The following is a 17,257-nucleotide window of genomic DNA, read 5'->3' as shown; positions in this document are numbered from 1 at the left end:
ATACCCCCTCTCAGAGGAGTGTGTGAAGACCTAACAACCTCACACAATAAAGCATGGAAGCCTGAGACAAAGGCTTCATAAAGAGATCTGTTGCATTGCCCTCCATGGGACAATAAGCCGCCACTAGCTTAGTATCCATGATCCACTCCCAAACATAATGGTATTAAACCTCTATGTGCTTTATGCAAGCATCAAACACATGGTTCTTCGTGAGAGCTAGGCCACTCTAATTATCCACCTGTAGCTATGTAGATCATGTGTATAGAAATCCAATCTCCACCAATACCCGAAGAAAGTCAAATTGTTTGTGTGTGGCAGAGCAAGGGGGATGATTCTCAACCCGTCTAGTGTAACAAAGATAAGAGGAGCTTTGATTGTCGATCAATGCTTTCCTTGTATACATTTAGTTTTTATTCAATTTCTATGCGTTCACAATGGTTGTTTAGAGATCTAGTTCAGTGTATTTCTTTTCTAGCTGCTTGGAGATGCATTCACATTGTAGTGATTGATCTAAGGCTAGTGATCGGCTTTTGTGCCAATTGGTTGCATTGGGCAATCTTTCCATGAAAATTCCGGATTGAACTTCTTTGCAATGGCTTCCAATTTAATAATCTCAGCCCACCTTATACTAGTCACCTCATCTACAATGAACGTAAGAAAAAAGTGAGGCATGTGCCACACGTCCCCCTCTGTGATGATAAGGTCCTTCAAATTACTTTGGTGTGCCCAAACAAGGGACCCTCATATTGATGCAAAATATACTTTAGTGGAATATATGCCTAACCACTTTCCCATTGGAAATGTTCTTGTTTGTACATGCAACGCCTAATTAGATTGGCTTGTTTGAGGCTACTTCTGCTATTTATAGTAGGTCCCACACAGCGGCATCCATCTTATCTTGCAAATTTCAACACTCTCTTTAGCCAATGGCATTCCTCTATCATTTGGTACATCACTGTCATCAACTTGATTAAGTGCCCTTATTGACACTTTGGATTGCATATAGGGATTGATCAAGCCGCTTTGTATTCAATATTCTTTTAAGTTCCGTGCAGATTTCTTCTTCCATTCTCTACTTTCATTTTAGTCTCTCTCTATGTTTGCATTCTTCTTTGGTTGCACACTCTCATATCTACTAAAGAGCTTTGGAAAAGATGAATTTTGAACGAAATCTTGTTTCAACTAGTTGTTATGAAATTTCAGCAAGACATCGATTATTTTCTAAAGCCAAATATTTTCTTCATTTGTTTGCTTGCTTTTTTTGCCATTCTAGTGAAGGTTTGTTAAATTAGATTCATTCTTGCTATGAATCTAAAGAAAACTCATCAACAACAAAAGTCTTATCTTTAGCTCAAATGATTGGAGAAGAAATCACTTTACATTATATTATCTCATTTAGATCTTTCCTTATGGATGAGTATATACTGTATTGTTGTAAGCAAATCCTAGCAATGAAATATATTTCTCTCATTGTGACTATTTTTTACTAACATGAGCTTTCAACATAGCCAAAAGAGTGAGATTTATCACATCCATTTGACTATGAATTTAAGAATATTATTTCATAGTCTAGAACCTAGAACTCCGAAATATCAATTCATAGCAAAGGCAAAAGTTGTAATAAGCTATGCTTTACAGGTACTAGGTGGTACTTGGTATTAGATTTTGGCCTAGACCAATTTGTTGGCCATTAATGTCAATGGTAACATTAGAGTCTAAACATTAATTAATCAATCAATGTCGGTCTAAAAACAGATAGCTGCTTGAGGATACTTGGAAGACAAATTGGTCAAGTCAATTTAATTATTCATTGGTGCTTTATTAATACTAGAATAATTATTAAATTAATTTTCAAAATTAATAATGCTAGAAAATGAGATTAGAAAGCTACCACTTGGCAAAACTTGCCCATACATGGGAAAACGTTTTTCGGGGCTGATAAAAGTCTATTCCAACCATTGTGCGAGAGAAGAAAGCCCTTATATAGCAAGGAGATGTTGCTGATGTGATTTGTAGTCGCCACGGACCAATCCTACAGCAAGTGACAACAATTTGGAGCCCTCCAAGTGAGGTGACAACAACCCAAGGTGCATACAAGAGGGAGCAACAACCCTTCTAGTGATCCTCACCTGTAGATGACAGCTTCCATGGTTGTTTGAGCAGAGCAGTAGCAATTTTTCACCCTTCCTCGCAATGAAACTTTGAAATTTCTCTCTCTGTAGCATTTTCTATTATCCTACAACCATTTCTCAAGTTATCTCATCAAAAACCAACCATTTGAGTCATCAAAGATGGAGATAGTAAAAAACCTCTGTTGTGAATCCTAGTTTACAGCAGGCAGAATTTAGGGTTTGACAGCCACATGAGGATGCATGCTCAAAATTAAGGACCTGCGACTTGAATTCCAACACCTGAAATTAAAGAATTTCAAGAAGATTCAAGAGACCAACCAGCCCATATCAAATTTGGAACTCAAATGTTTGTGCAATTGGCAAATGATTTTCAATTCATGCACTTTTACAACCCCTTAAAGGAGGGTAACAAAGACAAGAAGAGAAAATCGTCTTTGAGAGATTTAGAATAGCATGATGTTCCAAATGTGCATAGTGAGCATAAGAAAATGGTATCAGTGAGGCAATTGATGCATATGCAAGGCCAACTTGGATGCTTTTTCAACCAAGGCATATAGCAATGATGGGGCAAATAGGATACTCTAGTGGTAGCACCAATTTTCATGCTATGGTGGTCAAGGACCACATAAAGGGATATATGACACAACTCCTTATGGTATACAGCAACCAATGCGTGGTATACAAGCCCCAATGTATCCAAGCATGACTGGTAATATGCATAACCCCATGTATAGCAATGTTGGTATTATGCTAGGACACAAAGTAGCAAGTTTAGCAATGTACATATGCAGACCACTGTCTTTGGGACTCATGGTTCACATAAATGCTCCATATAGTGTTGGTCATGAGGCACGAGAAAAAATTGCAGTTAATAATGCATGCAATGTATGGAAAAATGTATCTTGGTATGGCTGCTAGCATGCGAATTTCCATGAAAACCACATTGCAATAGTCAAAAGTATGCAAATAAGAATGTTTTCCAATGCATCTGGTGCTCCTAGCATGTCAGATACACATGACAAGCTAGTCAATTGAAAGCAATGTTGTATATTAGGTGAGTTGGAATTGCAACAATGTGTAAGTATAAAGTATCGCAATGCTTAAGAGAAATAAAGACCTAGCATCTACTAGAGGTTTCAAGGCAAATAAAGTTAGAGATAAATTTTCAATATGCTTCTTGGTAAAGCTTTAGCAATGTTTCACAAATGAAAAAATACAACTAGATGGAGGAGACTAACCTGACAAATTATCCTTAGTGATGCACTTTACATTGATGTATTTTGATTAGAGCCAATTTTGGATAGAGTTGTTTTAAGCTCAACATAGCATAGAAGGTCAAGTGCCTATTGCTCAATGGGGAGGTTTAATTATTTCACAATTTGAAACCTAGGATCCCAAAATATCACTTGATGCCAAAGGCAAAACTTGTAATAAATTATGCCTAATAAATACTGGGGATTAGTCCTACAACAAGTGACAGCAATTTGGAGCCCTCCATGTGCAGGTGACAGCAACCCAAGGTCCTTCTGCTATAGGTGACAGGATACAAGAAGGGGCACTAGCCTTTTTGGTAGTCCTAAGCTGTAGGTGACAACTTCCATGGCTATTTGAGTGGGACGACAGTAGTTTTTTCATCTTTCTCGCGATGAAACTCTGAAATTTCTCTCTACAGCATTCTCTCTCATTCTACAATCATCTCTCAAGTTATCTCGACAACATCCAACCATTTGAGTCAACAGAGTTTGAGATATTGGAAAATCTCTACCATAAACCCTAATTTACAACATCAAAAATTAGGGTTTGACGGCCACCTCAAGATGCATGCTCGGAATTAAGTGTCTAGGACTTGAGTTCCAATAGCTGAAATTAAAGAATTCAAGGAGATTCAAGAGGCCAACCAGCCCATATCAAATTTGGGGCTTAAAATGTTTTCCAAGGAGCACGGTGAAGATCAATCCCCAAGCAAGCCAAGGAGCAATTTAGTTTGAAGGCTTGCCTGTTAGTTTTAACAACAATAGGCACTTGAATTAGCAAAGGAGATCAAAGAATCTCACTTGTACATCATCCATTTGCAATAAAAGCTAAAGAAATACCGCAAGGAGCATCAATTTTAGGGCCAATGGGCTGTCCATTGTCCAAGATTAAAGTAGTAAAGTGTACATTTGCAGTTTATATGAATTTTATGCTAGTTGTAATTGTTAATTAATCAGGCCATTACCATCCTATCTGAGAAGGCTGGTTTCAATCACCATCAATTTCTGTAGCATCTTAGGCAGGTCAGGCAGTGCCAGACAAGACGTGGCTGGGCAGCATTTACAATGCAACAAATTATGGTTGTTTTATTAATTGTTTGCACTAATAGATAGTTTTTTATTGGCCAATCATACATAATTTATTAATTATTTTCCGCCTATTTAGACAATTCAGCTTGGGGATCACACATCATTCACTTTTGGTGTGTGCAAGATGAGAGCTCCAATTGCTGCATTTGTCAGCCTGTTGTACATACTGCTCCCTTTATTCAGCATTCACTCACTGCAAATTTCTGTGTTATTCTATCTCTTTCCCTCTCTCTTTTCTCTCCATGTTCTGTTCTTCCTTTCAATTCACTCATGTGCTTATGCATTCATTGCACTCTGACCAAGGTTGTCCACATCCGACAGACTAGTCAACTCGTCCGACCTTGTTACGTACTAGTGAGACAATAGGGTTTGCGGAGAGGAACATGGAATGAACTCAGTAAACACTAAGAAGAGAAGAGGAGAGAAAAAACTCTGATGAATGGAATGATTGTGATACAAGGAAACAAGAGTGTCGTAGCACAAGGAAGATGATGAAGACAGACACGAACCATGAACCGCAGTGTCCTCCTGAAGGGGTGTGAGGGTAGTGGAGCGGCTGGAGAGAAGAGGTGACCGACTGAATGAATCAGCCATGTAGAATGAGTGACCGAGGCAACCTATAAATAGGCAAGAGATTGTCTAGCGCCCCACTGTGCGTGCCCAGCTCCTTTTTGGGGCTATCCACTGTGAAACCCTAAACGCAAAATGCAAAACCCTAAAAGCAAAATGCAAAACGCGGAACACAAAACTGCAAGTGAAGGGTTTCTCAACACCCCCTCTCAGGCCCCAAAAGGGGAAGAAGAGAAGAGTGAGGTGGAGATGGAATGCTACATGCTAAAAAATGCTCATGCAACAAGTGCCACTTGGACAGTGTTCCTCGTGGGAAAATTGTTCACTTGCCTAAGCGCCCTAGTACAAAGATGATGAAATCATGCAATGCATAGGAGAAATTTCGAACTTTGTGTAGTGCTGAGAACCATAAGGATATGCCCGTACTCAAACTCGAAAGTTGGCTCCATGCTGACCAAGTGACCAAGGCAAGAAGAAGAGGAGGAAAAAGATGTAGGGGATCCCTAAGATCCAAGATGTCCACATGAAAGGTAACCTGCAGTAAAGAACAATAGATAGAGTGACTTGGAGAACCCAAAACTCAACCTCCGGAGAGAAGCCACTAGCTCCGTGAATCCATGTAAGAAGGAATACGAAGGCCTTGTCACCAAGTCGCGGCTAAATCTCCAAGGCCCCGATCTAGGTAGATCCTCGGGATCTTGGGTATTAATAGATGAGATGACCGCAAGAAGGAAGCTATCCCATCCAAGCGTAGAAGAAGAAGGTAAAAGGCCTCCGCTAGGGTGTGCGCAGAATTGAGTGGTAGGTGGAGACCCCCTTTGAAACTAGAGGAATGGGAGCCCCCTCTGAAGTCGCAGTAGATGTAGATGCCCCCTCAAAGGCTCCGCCAAGGTGTGCACAGAATTGAGTGGAGGGTGGGGATCCCCTTTGAAACTAGAGGAATAGGAGCCCCCTCTGAAGTCGCAGTAGATGTAGATGCCTCCTCAAAGGAAAAGAAAGATCATCCCCCTTCGAATCCCCCTCTGGGGTAGATAGGGAATCCAAAAACTCATGGATCACGGACTCCGAAATGTCTGAGGATGAAGGAAGTGGCGTCAGAGATATTTGGGGTGGTAAAAAACTCCCAAAGGTGGCCTCTCGAACCTGAGTAGACAAGGGTGAAGGGTGGAGCTCAAACTGAGCAATGAGTGGGCAACAACCGTTGCTTCTCAATGGAGCGGACCAAGAAGCCAAAGAAGAGAAAGAAGTCGAGTAGCCACTGTCCCTCGAAGGAGCGGACTAATGAGGAGACAGTATCAAACAATCATTGTCTCTCGATGGAGTGGACTGCAAAACCACAGGCCGTGGTAGCCATTGTACCCAAAAATAGGTGGGAGAAGACTGTCGTTGGCATTGCGACGATCTCCAGGAGGTCGTAGCACCAATTGATCCTCTATGTGCTTGAAAGGATCTAGTGCGCATCAAATGCGTCTTATTGCCTTGAGCATAGTACTCTAATAGCTGATGCAGAACGATCTCTGTGGCGGTCCAAAAAGAAGAGGTGGCACAGGAAGTGCCAGGTGGGAGACGCATATACTCCGCGGGGGTGGGGAGCAAAGATCGAAGTCGGCAAGCATCGGTGGTGTGTCTGGTGATGCCATAATAGGAGCACCCAATAGATTGGTCATCTGTTGGTAAAAAAAGCCATGGGTATCAGTGTGCCTTACTGAAGCAGGAAGAGGTCAACCACGAACCAAGAACTGCAATGTCCACCTCAAGGGATGTGAGGAAAAAGCAAAGCACGAACCGCAATGTCCGCCTCAAGGGGTGGAAAGGTAGTGGAAGAACTAGAAGTGAACTGCCAAAGGGAGGAGGATACTACCAGTAGTAAGAGGTTGCAACCAGTAGAAACATGCAGGATACAGCAGTATGGTGAAACTTTCGGGTTGTAGAGAATAGCCACCAGCAGCAGGGAGGAGCCACCAACAACAGGGAACAGCCACCAATAGTATGGCTGAGCCGCCAACAACAGAGAACAGCTGCCAGCAGTCTAGCTGAGCCGCCAACAGCAGGGAGGAGCCGCCAGCAGACTGAGAGGTGGAGGCGGCAATAACAGACCTAAATGCACGCTAAAAAACAGCAAAAGCAAGAGGGAGCAGCCGCCAGTTAGGATGTTGATGCAGCAGAAGAAGAAGAGAAGTGGATGTTGAACCCACCACCAGACTTTGCCTTCACTGGAGTAGAGGATCTTTGCCACTATTTGAGCATATCCAACTCTCATACCATGTTAAAAGATAACATACCAGTGAGACAATAGGGTTTGCGGCAAGGAACACGGAGTGAACTCAGTAAACACTGAGATGAGAAGAGAAGAGAAGAGAGAAGAAACTCTGATGAATGGAATGATTGTGATACAAGGGAACAAGGGTGCCGTAGCACAAGGAAGATGATGAAGACAGCCATAAACCGCGATATCCAAAAACGCAAAACGCGAAACCCTAAACGCAAAACATGGAACGCAAAACTGCGAGTGAAGGGTTTCTCAACAAACCCGTCTTGTCCCATCTGCCACATCCAGTCCGTTCCTCGTGGAGTCACCTGATTGTGCCCTATCCACTCCTGAGTCCCGACGGCCCTCTACGCCTAAGCCCTGCAACAGCCAACAAACGATCACTTTTTTTGCCGTTTTCAGGCCCCGTCTTTCTTTTCTTTCTTACCTTTCTTTTCTTCTTTTCTTTCTTGACTCTTCTTTATTCTTTTCTTTCTTTCTTTTCTTTCTCTCACACAAAGACTCAAGAGAAAAGATTAAAGATTAAAGTGTTAAACTAACAAGTTTAAAACTCTCTCTCCTTTTCTCTCCCTCTCTCATGATTCAAATTTCATCCATCTCTCTCTCTCATATACACACAATGGATTATGGCACAATGCAGCCATCCTCTCCCATGGATGATGGACCACAATTCAAATTTCAAAATTTGAAATCTCTCTCTCTCTCTCTCAAGAGCCAACCCTAAACCCCAAAGCACTCTCCCTTTCTATAAAAATCTCCCCTCTCCCACCATCTCATTCATCCTTTCAAGTTCTCCACCCCTCCTACTCCTTTCAAGCTCTCCATCCTTCCTACTCTCCTAGAGTCCTCCCTTAACCTCTCAACCCTTTCAACCTCCTCCTCCATCAAGCTCTAGTCTCTCTCTACTCACTTAAGCTCTACTCTTTCCACTCCTTTCTTCAATCATCTCACCCTCCACCCGTGACCCTCTAGGCTCTCTCTATACATCATCAATGGCACCCCCTCTCCATGAGGCCTTTTGCTTGCATTATGTCTACTTTGAACGAGTGAAGGAGAAATCCAACACTTGCAAGTAGCAATGCAAGTATTGCCCAAAGCTCCAAATCTCATCTATCAATCACCTTCTCATCCACCTTTGTAAATTAGGAGGGGAGGCCACACCATGCCCCGGTATTCCCGACAACGTCTATGAAGATTGTTGTTGGAAATACTTGCCATTGAAGCGACGCAAAGGTCTTTCAAGGGCAAGTGAGGAGGTGATCTCTCCCGATCATGAGGTCTCGGATGCGGAAGACAATCGCTCTCCAACTATCTTGGTTTCCCCCATTGGAGGGACCTCTTCTATCCCATCTAGAAAAAGTCATTCGAGAGACAAGCCATGTCACAACTCTATAGAAACAGAATTTGTATCCTTTTTCATTAATTTGTCTATATAATGATTTATTAAATTTGTTTCCTTTGCACTAATTAGATATAAAGAAAAGTGCATTGGAGCTGGCCCTGATGAGTGGTCACAGGTTATGGTGGACCCACGCGGTGGGTTAGAGAAAAGATAGTTCACACTTCCACCTATATGGCCCAATTGGACGCCTGTGACCAGAACTCGCGCATATCAGGGTTAGACTCGCACACAGAAAGGATTGATGCCTTGAAGTGTGGGCTAGATCTGCCAGAACAGACAGTTACAATCAACAAGATGACATGATCATGAAATGCTTGTACAATGTACATGTGTGGGCTGAAAGCTTGAAATGCACATTTCTTTGTATAGGAAAGTCACATGAAGATTCTGATACCGTTTTTGCGATGTATACGGAAAAAGCTTTCATATGACACCCATATTGGGGGGGTCCCTAAATTTTAGGAGGTTCCTAAATTTTAGAGCCTCGAATTAGCCTAAAAATGCTAGTCCTAAAAAATAGGGATGTCATTCTAAAAATAGTAAATTCTGTACTCTGACTGTGCTTACTAAATTTAGTTGTTTCTATTCTTGACAGTATTCAGCCCAAAAAGGAAGGCCATAGAGAAGAGACAAGTGTCAAGACACTTGTCACACAAGTTTTCAAGTGTCCCACCACTTGTCACATCTCATGACATGTGGCTGGACACTTGTCTTGTGCTACTCCACTTTCCCCTTTTGTGCTAGCTCTTCCCTTTCCTATAAATAAGAGCTTGTTTTTCTTCATTCAGCATCATTTTTCTTTGCTGTAAACTCATGTCAGCACCCACAGATAGCCAGAAACTGGCCCCATCCATCCCCATCATCATCCCCCACTTCTCCATTATCAAATTCCTCCATATTCCCTCTTCTATCACTGCTGTTTTACAGGACAGCAAGCCTGTAAATTCATTACAGCACCTCCTTCTCGAGCTCTTTCTTCCATTTTAGCAACAAGAAGCACGCCCTATCCATGTACTGCTGATCAACGATGAAGAAATGCTGATTTCCCCTCTTTCTTCTCTCATACTATAAAGAAATCAGTTCTTATCATTGCATAATAGATAATGCATGTGTGTTTGTACATCTTTGCATAATCTTGTGAGAGTAAGAATTACTTCTCCTCACTCTCAGGTTGATTGTGACTGAGCTCTTCCCTAAAGGACTTGGGTTGAGCAGAAATACATTCCTTCGGGGGGGATTGCCCATCTTCAACCCTCAATCTTGTCTCCATTACTTTTACATTTTTGTGGCTGTAATTTTGTGAGTAATTTTCATTTTCAGCTTTAAGTGTTCATTCTCTTTTATATTAAATCTCGAAAGCAAGCGAATATCATAATTGTTAAGCATACTACGTTGTTCGGGGCATTTACAAGCCACTCTTTCCCAAGCAACGGGGCAAGTTTCTGGTCCTCCCTCCTTTCTCAAGAAGAGGTAAAGACAAGCGGAAATAGAAATTGCACGCACCATAATTGAGTGCAATCTCTCTTTCCATATTCTCAAAGTGGATCGATGAAAGTGGATGGTGAAAGTCAATGCCGCCATTGATCCATGCGAGGGATGGTACGGTATCATGTACAATGACATGCATACCAAGAAACTTAATGAGGAGAGAGAGAGAGAGGATTGATACGTCCCTTGAGCCCATGTGTGCCAGTTGGGCGAAGTATGGATGCTTTATCCTATCCGATGGATGGAGTGACCGCAAAAAAAGGGGGATCATCAACATCCTCGTCTCTTGCCTACTTGACACATACTTCTTACGTGTGCGGTGGATGTGAGCACAAGGGGAAGGAGAACCACGAGCTCGATCATATATCAGCACATACGGCAAGCCATCATTGAGGTAATGCTTCTAAATCCATTATTTTGTAATCTCTCTTTTCTTTTAACCTCCCAAATTTATTCTAATTTCATCATGTATAATCTTGTAGGTTGGGCCGCAAAATGTGGTGCAAGTTATCACGGACAACGCCTCGAATTGTGCATGCATGGGACAGAAACTTAAGGCCAAGCTTCCATCCATAGTATGGACACCATGCACTACACATTGTCTAGATCTTCTTATGGAAGATATAGACAAGTTGGAGTGGGTGGCAAGAATTGTCAACGATGCTTGCACAATCGTTAGCTTTGTCAACTCCAAGGTCCGTGTTCTTGCGATTTATCGCTCATACTCAGACTTGGAGTTGAAGAAGCCCTCAAAGAGTCGGTTTGCGGTCATGTGGCTTCTCCTCGAGCATCTCTATGACATTCGCAATAAGCTACAAAAAACAATTGTGTCATATGAGTTTAAGGAATGGCTTGGAGGGGAGTCCACATCAAGCCATGTGGAAGCAAAGGCTATTCAAAGGCTTTGCTTAAAGGAGGAATTTTGGATGGATGTGAGAGACATTATCATTGCCGTCACTCCCATCTACAAGGTGCTTTGCATGATGGACATGAAGGAGAAGACTACTATTCGTCTCCTCTATCATCTTATGGCAGATGCAATGGAGGAGATACAATCATCGACCGTCTTGGATGGAGATGCCTCTTCTTCATGGTATTGTTTTTATTTCTTTTTTTTTATAATTCGTGCTTTTTTTTAGTTTTAGAATCTATAGTTCATATTGTCTTACACTCTTTCTTTTCAAATTTCACCTCTAAATCTCTCTCTAAATCTCTATCATCTTACACCTACCGTAGTAACTTCATGGATGCCAATGTCCTTGCCGATCGTGATGCCTTTCTTCCAAAGACTTTGGCAGAAGAGCACCATGGTGCCTTCCTCCAGGAGCTCATTAATTACAGCGATCAAAGGGGCACTGCTTTCGCATCTACCATTTTTTGGAAGCGGAAATCGTTGGTGAAGCCTCTTTTTTGGTGGCAGTCATTTGGCTACCAATTGTCTCACCTCCAAAGAGTGGCCTTACGCATTCTTGCACAAGTTTGAAAATCTCTTTTTTTTTTTCGTTTAATTCTAGTTACAACTTACAACCTGTAAGTTTTAAAGTTTAAACTTACTTTTTCTTCACATGGTTTAGGATTGTTCGTCGAGTACATCTTTTTTCGTATAATTCTAGTTATAACTTACAACCTGTAAGTTTTAAAGTTTAAACTTACTTTTTCTTCACATGGTTTAGGATTGTTCGTCGAGTGCATGTGAGAGAAATTGGTCCATCTATTTCCTCATGCATACCAAACTTCGTAATAAGCTTAGCACACGACAATTGGAGCGACTAATTTATTATTGCTCCAATTTACGCATGCTATGCAATATGCATGAGATGTCTAAAGCAAGACAAGTATCGTACATCCAATTTTTATACTTTTTAGTTAATAACTTTATTCATAGATTATGAAATATATTTAAAGAAGTTTCATTTGTTTAATCTAAGTTTTTCATTCTTTGAATGTATAGATAAATGTGGATTCACTCAAGCTCTCCAGTAGTACACTTAAAAGTGTGACTCGCGAGAGAGACTTGGAGGAGAAGCAAATCTTTAGGGAGCTTTACTTGGAGCTCGAGGAGATAGACCGACGGGTCTCTCGCACTCATGCACGGCATGCCAGTATTGTTATTCGCCCTTGCACCAGTAGCGATGGAGCTTCCACTTCGGCATCCATATCGGCTGCCTGTGATGCTTATGAGGCCCTTAGATGCTACACGAGGCATGGGAGTGGCTCGAAAAGTACTTCTAGTTTGGCCTAGAAGGACATACCTATCACTTCCTCTCACCTAGAGCTTAGAAAGCTCGAGTATGAAGACGAGGGCAATATCATTAGTAAGGGTGATTTTGTTGAGGAGGGTGATGGCTCCTCAAGCAGCGATGAGGATGCTTCCACCATCGATGCCGAGAGTGATATGAGCACCTAGAGTAATTATATAGCTTGATTCGGATTGAGCCATGGATGTTGGCTTTTATCTAATTCCATTTTTATATACTTTTTGTATGTGATTGCACATCTGGCTCATAATAAAATTGTTGGTTTCATTATTCATACTACACTCTCGAGTCTTGTTTCAACTCTCTTTTGCACTTTTGACTTGAATCTCTAAGTTTATGTTTTAACTTTTAAGTCCAAACATTAAGCATAGACTTAAAACTATATATATATATATATATATATATATATATATATATATATATATATATATATATATATATATATATATATATAATTTATTTTTCATCAGACGCGGAACATCGGATATATTAGTCCGATTAGTACCGTACTAGCATCGGACTGTACTAATCGGATGCCATCGGACATGACAACCCTGACTCTAACACAAAGGCTTTATTTGTATATATTGGCATTTGAAACATGATAGGACTGTGGACAGATGCTCCAAAAACCCTAAATAGGACATGTGGGCATTCTCTTACACAACTCATTCATTCATCATCAAAGCAATCTCTCCACTTACTACCACAACCTAGTGCCCCTCTTTTGGAGTGTTGCAACCACCTCTTTCATATTGGTGAAACTTGGTTGGACCATGGCAACCTCATCACATTGTTTTAGCATATGTTCATCCTCTCTCTACTAGTCGCTGCACTTGGCAGCTCTTGCATTTGCTGCCTGTAGGTCTGACCCTCCAAATATACCTGCATTTTGATTGTTGTTTATCATTTCATCTAACCACCTATCTTCTAGCAGCTACCTACAATGTGTTGACGTCTACATTTGCATGCTGGAGACTCTTAATTTGGCAGCAAACACTTTTGTATTTTCTCCCCCAATTGGCTACCTAGCAATCACCTTAATAATGGGAGTTGAAACCAACCTTCCTCCTTGGATAGGGTGGTAAATAACCTGATTCAGCACTAATTACAGCAAGCATAAAATTCACATAAACTGAAAATGCACACTTTACCACTTTAATCTTGGACATTGGACACCCTGTTGGCCCCAAAATTGGCACCCCATACGGTATTTCTTTATCTTATATTGCAAATGGAAGGAGTACAACTGAGATCCTTTGATCTCCTCCGCTAATCCAAGTGCCTCTTGATGTCAAAACTACCAGCAAGCCTACAAACCAATTGCCCCTTGGTTTGCTTGGGGATTGGCCTTCACTCTGCTCCTTGGCTTTTTGGTAATCATGATCAGTTTGGGAGATCAACTTATACTTTTCTGTGATAAAGTTTTACATTTTCTAAACATATCCTTAATCCCCAATGTCTTATTGCTTTGATACCAATGATAGATGTGATATAATAACTTGCTGGTCTGATCTGTAAATTAGGGTTTCTAATATTGAACAAAGGAGAGGAGAAAGGGGAGAGTGTGTGCACTGTGAGCTGCATAATTCAGTTCCCCAGCCACAGCACAACCTTACTTATCAATTAATGACTTTAGTCCTAGTAAGTGTGTGCATTGCACATGCCTTGACTCCAGCCCCTCTACAAATGCACTAAATGGCTGAGCTCCGCGTTTTGAATGGTCTAAGCCCTTGGTCACGTGTCACTTACATGTGCTATTAGTTGTGCACCCCTGAACACCATATGTGTATATTCTATAACCTATTCTTGTCATCCCCTACACAAAAAGAGTCTTTCAAGATATATATCTAACACGGACTATAGCAAAGAATGATGGTACTCCAGAAATGCAGCCTCACAAACAGAGGTTCAATAAATCAAAACGGAATAGAAAACATGCAATCCAACTTTAAAAAAGGTACAACAAATGCCCAAAATGTAAAAGACTTATTTTTCTCACCTCTTCACGTTCAATAAAGCCTGTCTGTCCCAAATCGTACAGCTTGAAGGCAACTGAAATATCAGGACATACATCAGAACTCCACTGGAATCAGAACCGTTAGAGACTTAAATCATGTTTTGCATAGGTAGAATCAGCCAGAAAAAGGTGCCATCATACAGAAACAGAGAGTCAGATAATTGTAACACACTACCTAGACCTCACAGAACAAAGCAAACAAGTAGCAAATAAGCATTCAGGTGATGTAAAATCGTCAGAGATAGAAGTGATAAACAAAAGTTACTTTCAAATGGACCAACACCAGCAAGAAGAAAGCAACGCTTCAAGATGTCACAAGAGCATAGAGTGCATGGTGCAGGCCACTATACTTGGTCCTGCTGTCCCACTAAATCTTCAAACCTTAAGCACCAGCAGTAGTAGAAGATATATCAGCATCATAGCTCAGTTTTCACATCATTCTCGGAAGTTGGCTAAATATATAAACTAGTAACAGCTCCCTGCTCACAAATATATTGCGCAAAAGTGACAAAAGTTGATGAATTTGTAACACATTCTGCTGATCACTTACAGTCAATTTTTGTTTCAAGTGAAGTGTTTGGATGAAATACACTCAGTGACCGAACGAATTCTCCAAAATCAATAACACCATTCCTCTTCACATCAAAGAGGTCAAACACCTATCAAAAGAATTAAGTTATAAACAGTAGAACAGCAAACAACAATACTAAGACAGGACATGAGTGTACTGCTCTCATCAATGCATGTATCAATATAAGGCCACATTAGTGTATTAAAATAAATAAATGTACAAAAAACAAAAATCACCAAGCAGGAAAATGAAGTTTGTGGGTCTTTTATCACAATAGCTAGTCCCCCCTTACACAAGGCCAATAGTGTAGATCCATACATTAATATATCTCATGGATGACAAAAACACAGTGACACCATAATCACAACTGACAAGCAACTGATATGAGATGAGACGTGTTAGTAAAATGAGTTGATGTGAAGTGAAGTATAGCATGATAGCTTTACGATTTATAATCTGCATGCCTTTAATTTTTGTTTTGTACTTGCCATTATTCTATCTAGCATCAAATGTGATGGCACATGTTAATGTAACCAATTGGTGTGATGTGACATGACATGACATGTGCATAATTGCCGGAAACAGCATTTCAACAGCCCAATTAGAAACACTGAAATGGAAACATATACATTTCAAAGTCTCTGACACGCACACGTGTGTGCATGTGTGCATGTATAAATTCTGGGTTCTCATTTTGCTGGTTTGGCTTTGTTTTGCAACTCTAAAACCCATTTATATTGCTTCGGTCCCACAACTCTTGGCAAGACAACTTACAAGTAGCTAAAGACTTCATGGCACATGTGGTATTAGCCTACTCATGTGAGTTGTGACAAGAAGCGTTCTTAAAGCAGAAAGAAATATATATTAACATCGATTGAAGGCCAAGAATGGCCTATGACTCAAAACATGTACAATGAGCTAGCTATACCCAAAGTGTGGTGGAGCAATAAACCTGAACAAGAGCAAGTCAAGACAACCCATGCATTCATATGTTTGTGAGTTTAATATTTGTTTGCTTGTGCTTTTTGGGTTTTTTATTGGAGTTTTTTTTTAACAACTTGAGTATTGTGCTAGCCCCTCCAAGGAACAACTTGGGATGTGTGTTTTTATAATACTAACTAAAATGTTGAAGTGATGTACAGATTGTCAGTATTTCATTCCTTTTGGTTTATACTAAAATAGGATTGGAAGTGTGATAACATTCTACAACATTGACTAGCATCATCTCATATACAACAGCAATAATAGCTAATCATACCAAAGTTTTTAAGCAGAGTCTAGAGAGTCACATTGGGGCAACATGATCACCTCCACTCTCGAAGCTCACAGGCCAAGCACAGGGCAAAAACAAATATTATCACCAAATGCCAAGGTAGTTCAAATTGCAGCGTTTTTTCCAAACAGCAATATTCTAACTGTACAGATAAGTGATTCAGCAATCAAGAGCCTTTGACTACCACGGGAGACATTCTACCTTGAAAGAGGTTCGCCCATTGTTTGCAGTGGGTGTGATTCTACCTCCTTGCAATGGATGATTCCATTCATAACCTCAGACTTCCTGGTTCATCCTCTGTGCTTGGCCGAAATTACCAATCCTGACCTCAATCCAATGAAGCACTTGCTTGAGGGTCAAGGGTTTCTTTTTTTTCTTTTGGTTGGGTGTGGGAGGGTGTGTGGATGTGTGGGGTGGTGGGTGTAGGTAGCTAGGCCCAAGGCCATTAGAAAGAAAAGATAGATGTAAGACCAAGCAAAATGGTAACAGTATGACCCTATTTGGTGATTTGTAATTATATCAACTGTAGAATTACTGAAGTTTATCGAACGATTTTGGAATGGAAATTATGTGAAGGAGCCCCACACATGTCAGGTGGCATAGAGGAAAAGGGGTCAGTCAATAGAGGAAAATGATTTGTGCTACCATTGTGACCATTTTTCTTTCTATCAATAATTGCCATCTAGCACCATATGACAATTAACCTTAGGTATTTACTTTAAAATAACCATGTGGCAAGGTTGTAGACTCAATCTCTGACCCAATATCTGGCTGTCTAAGATACCATGCAAAAAGATTATATATGTGGAGGGCCCTGATCTACTCCAGGTAAAAAAATCTAATAGTAGAATGCCTTCTGCACTCAACTAGACATTGACCCTTTAACAAGACTTTCTTCCATGGCTCTTTAGTAAAGCCATTGTTCATAATTA

General features: G+C 40.7%; 1 protein-coding gene across 2 annotated transcripts in view; it reads right to left on the bottom strand.

Moving 5' to 3' along the window:
• LOC148020078 (calcineurin B-like protein 1) overlaps window positions 1–17,257 on the bottom strand; it is a 52,131-nt gene that overhangs the window by 20,738 nt on the left and 14,136 nt on the right. For both annotated transcript variants that reach the window (XM_087700355.1, XM_087700356.1), the window contains exons 5-6: window positions 15,032–15,140; window positions 14,464–14,516 (exon numbers count right to left, since the gene is read on the bottom strand). In XM_087700355.1, the coding sequence (XP_087556481.1) occupies window positions 14,464–14,516; window positions 15,032–15,140 (162 nt within the window). The remainder of the gene's footprint in view (window positions 1–14,463; window positions 14,517–15,031; window positions 15,141–17,257) is intronic.

This window comes from Lygodium microphyllum, chromosome 19 (assembly GCF_053477565.2).
Source record: "Lygodium microphyllum isolate KBCC chromosome 19, Lygodium_microphyllum_v1.1.10, whole genome shotgun sequence".
In the NCBI taxonomy this organism is placed as follows: domain Eukaryota; kingdom Viridiplantae; phylum Streptophyta; class Polypodiopsida; order Schizaeales; family Lygodiaceae; genus Lygodium; species Lygodium microphyllum.
This window is presented reverse-complemented; position numbering and strand designations above follow the sequence as displayed.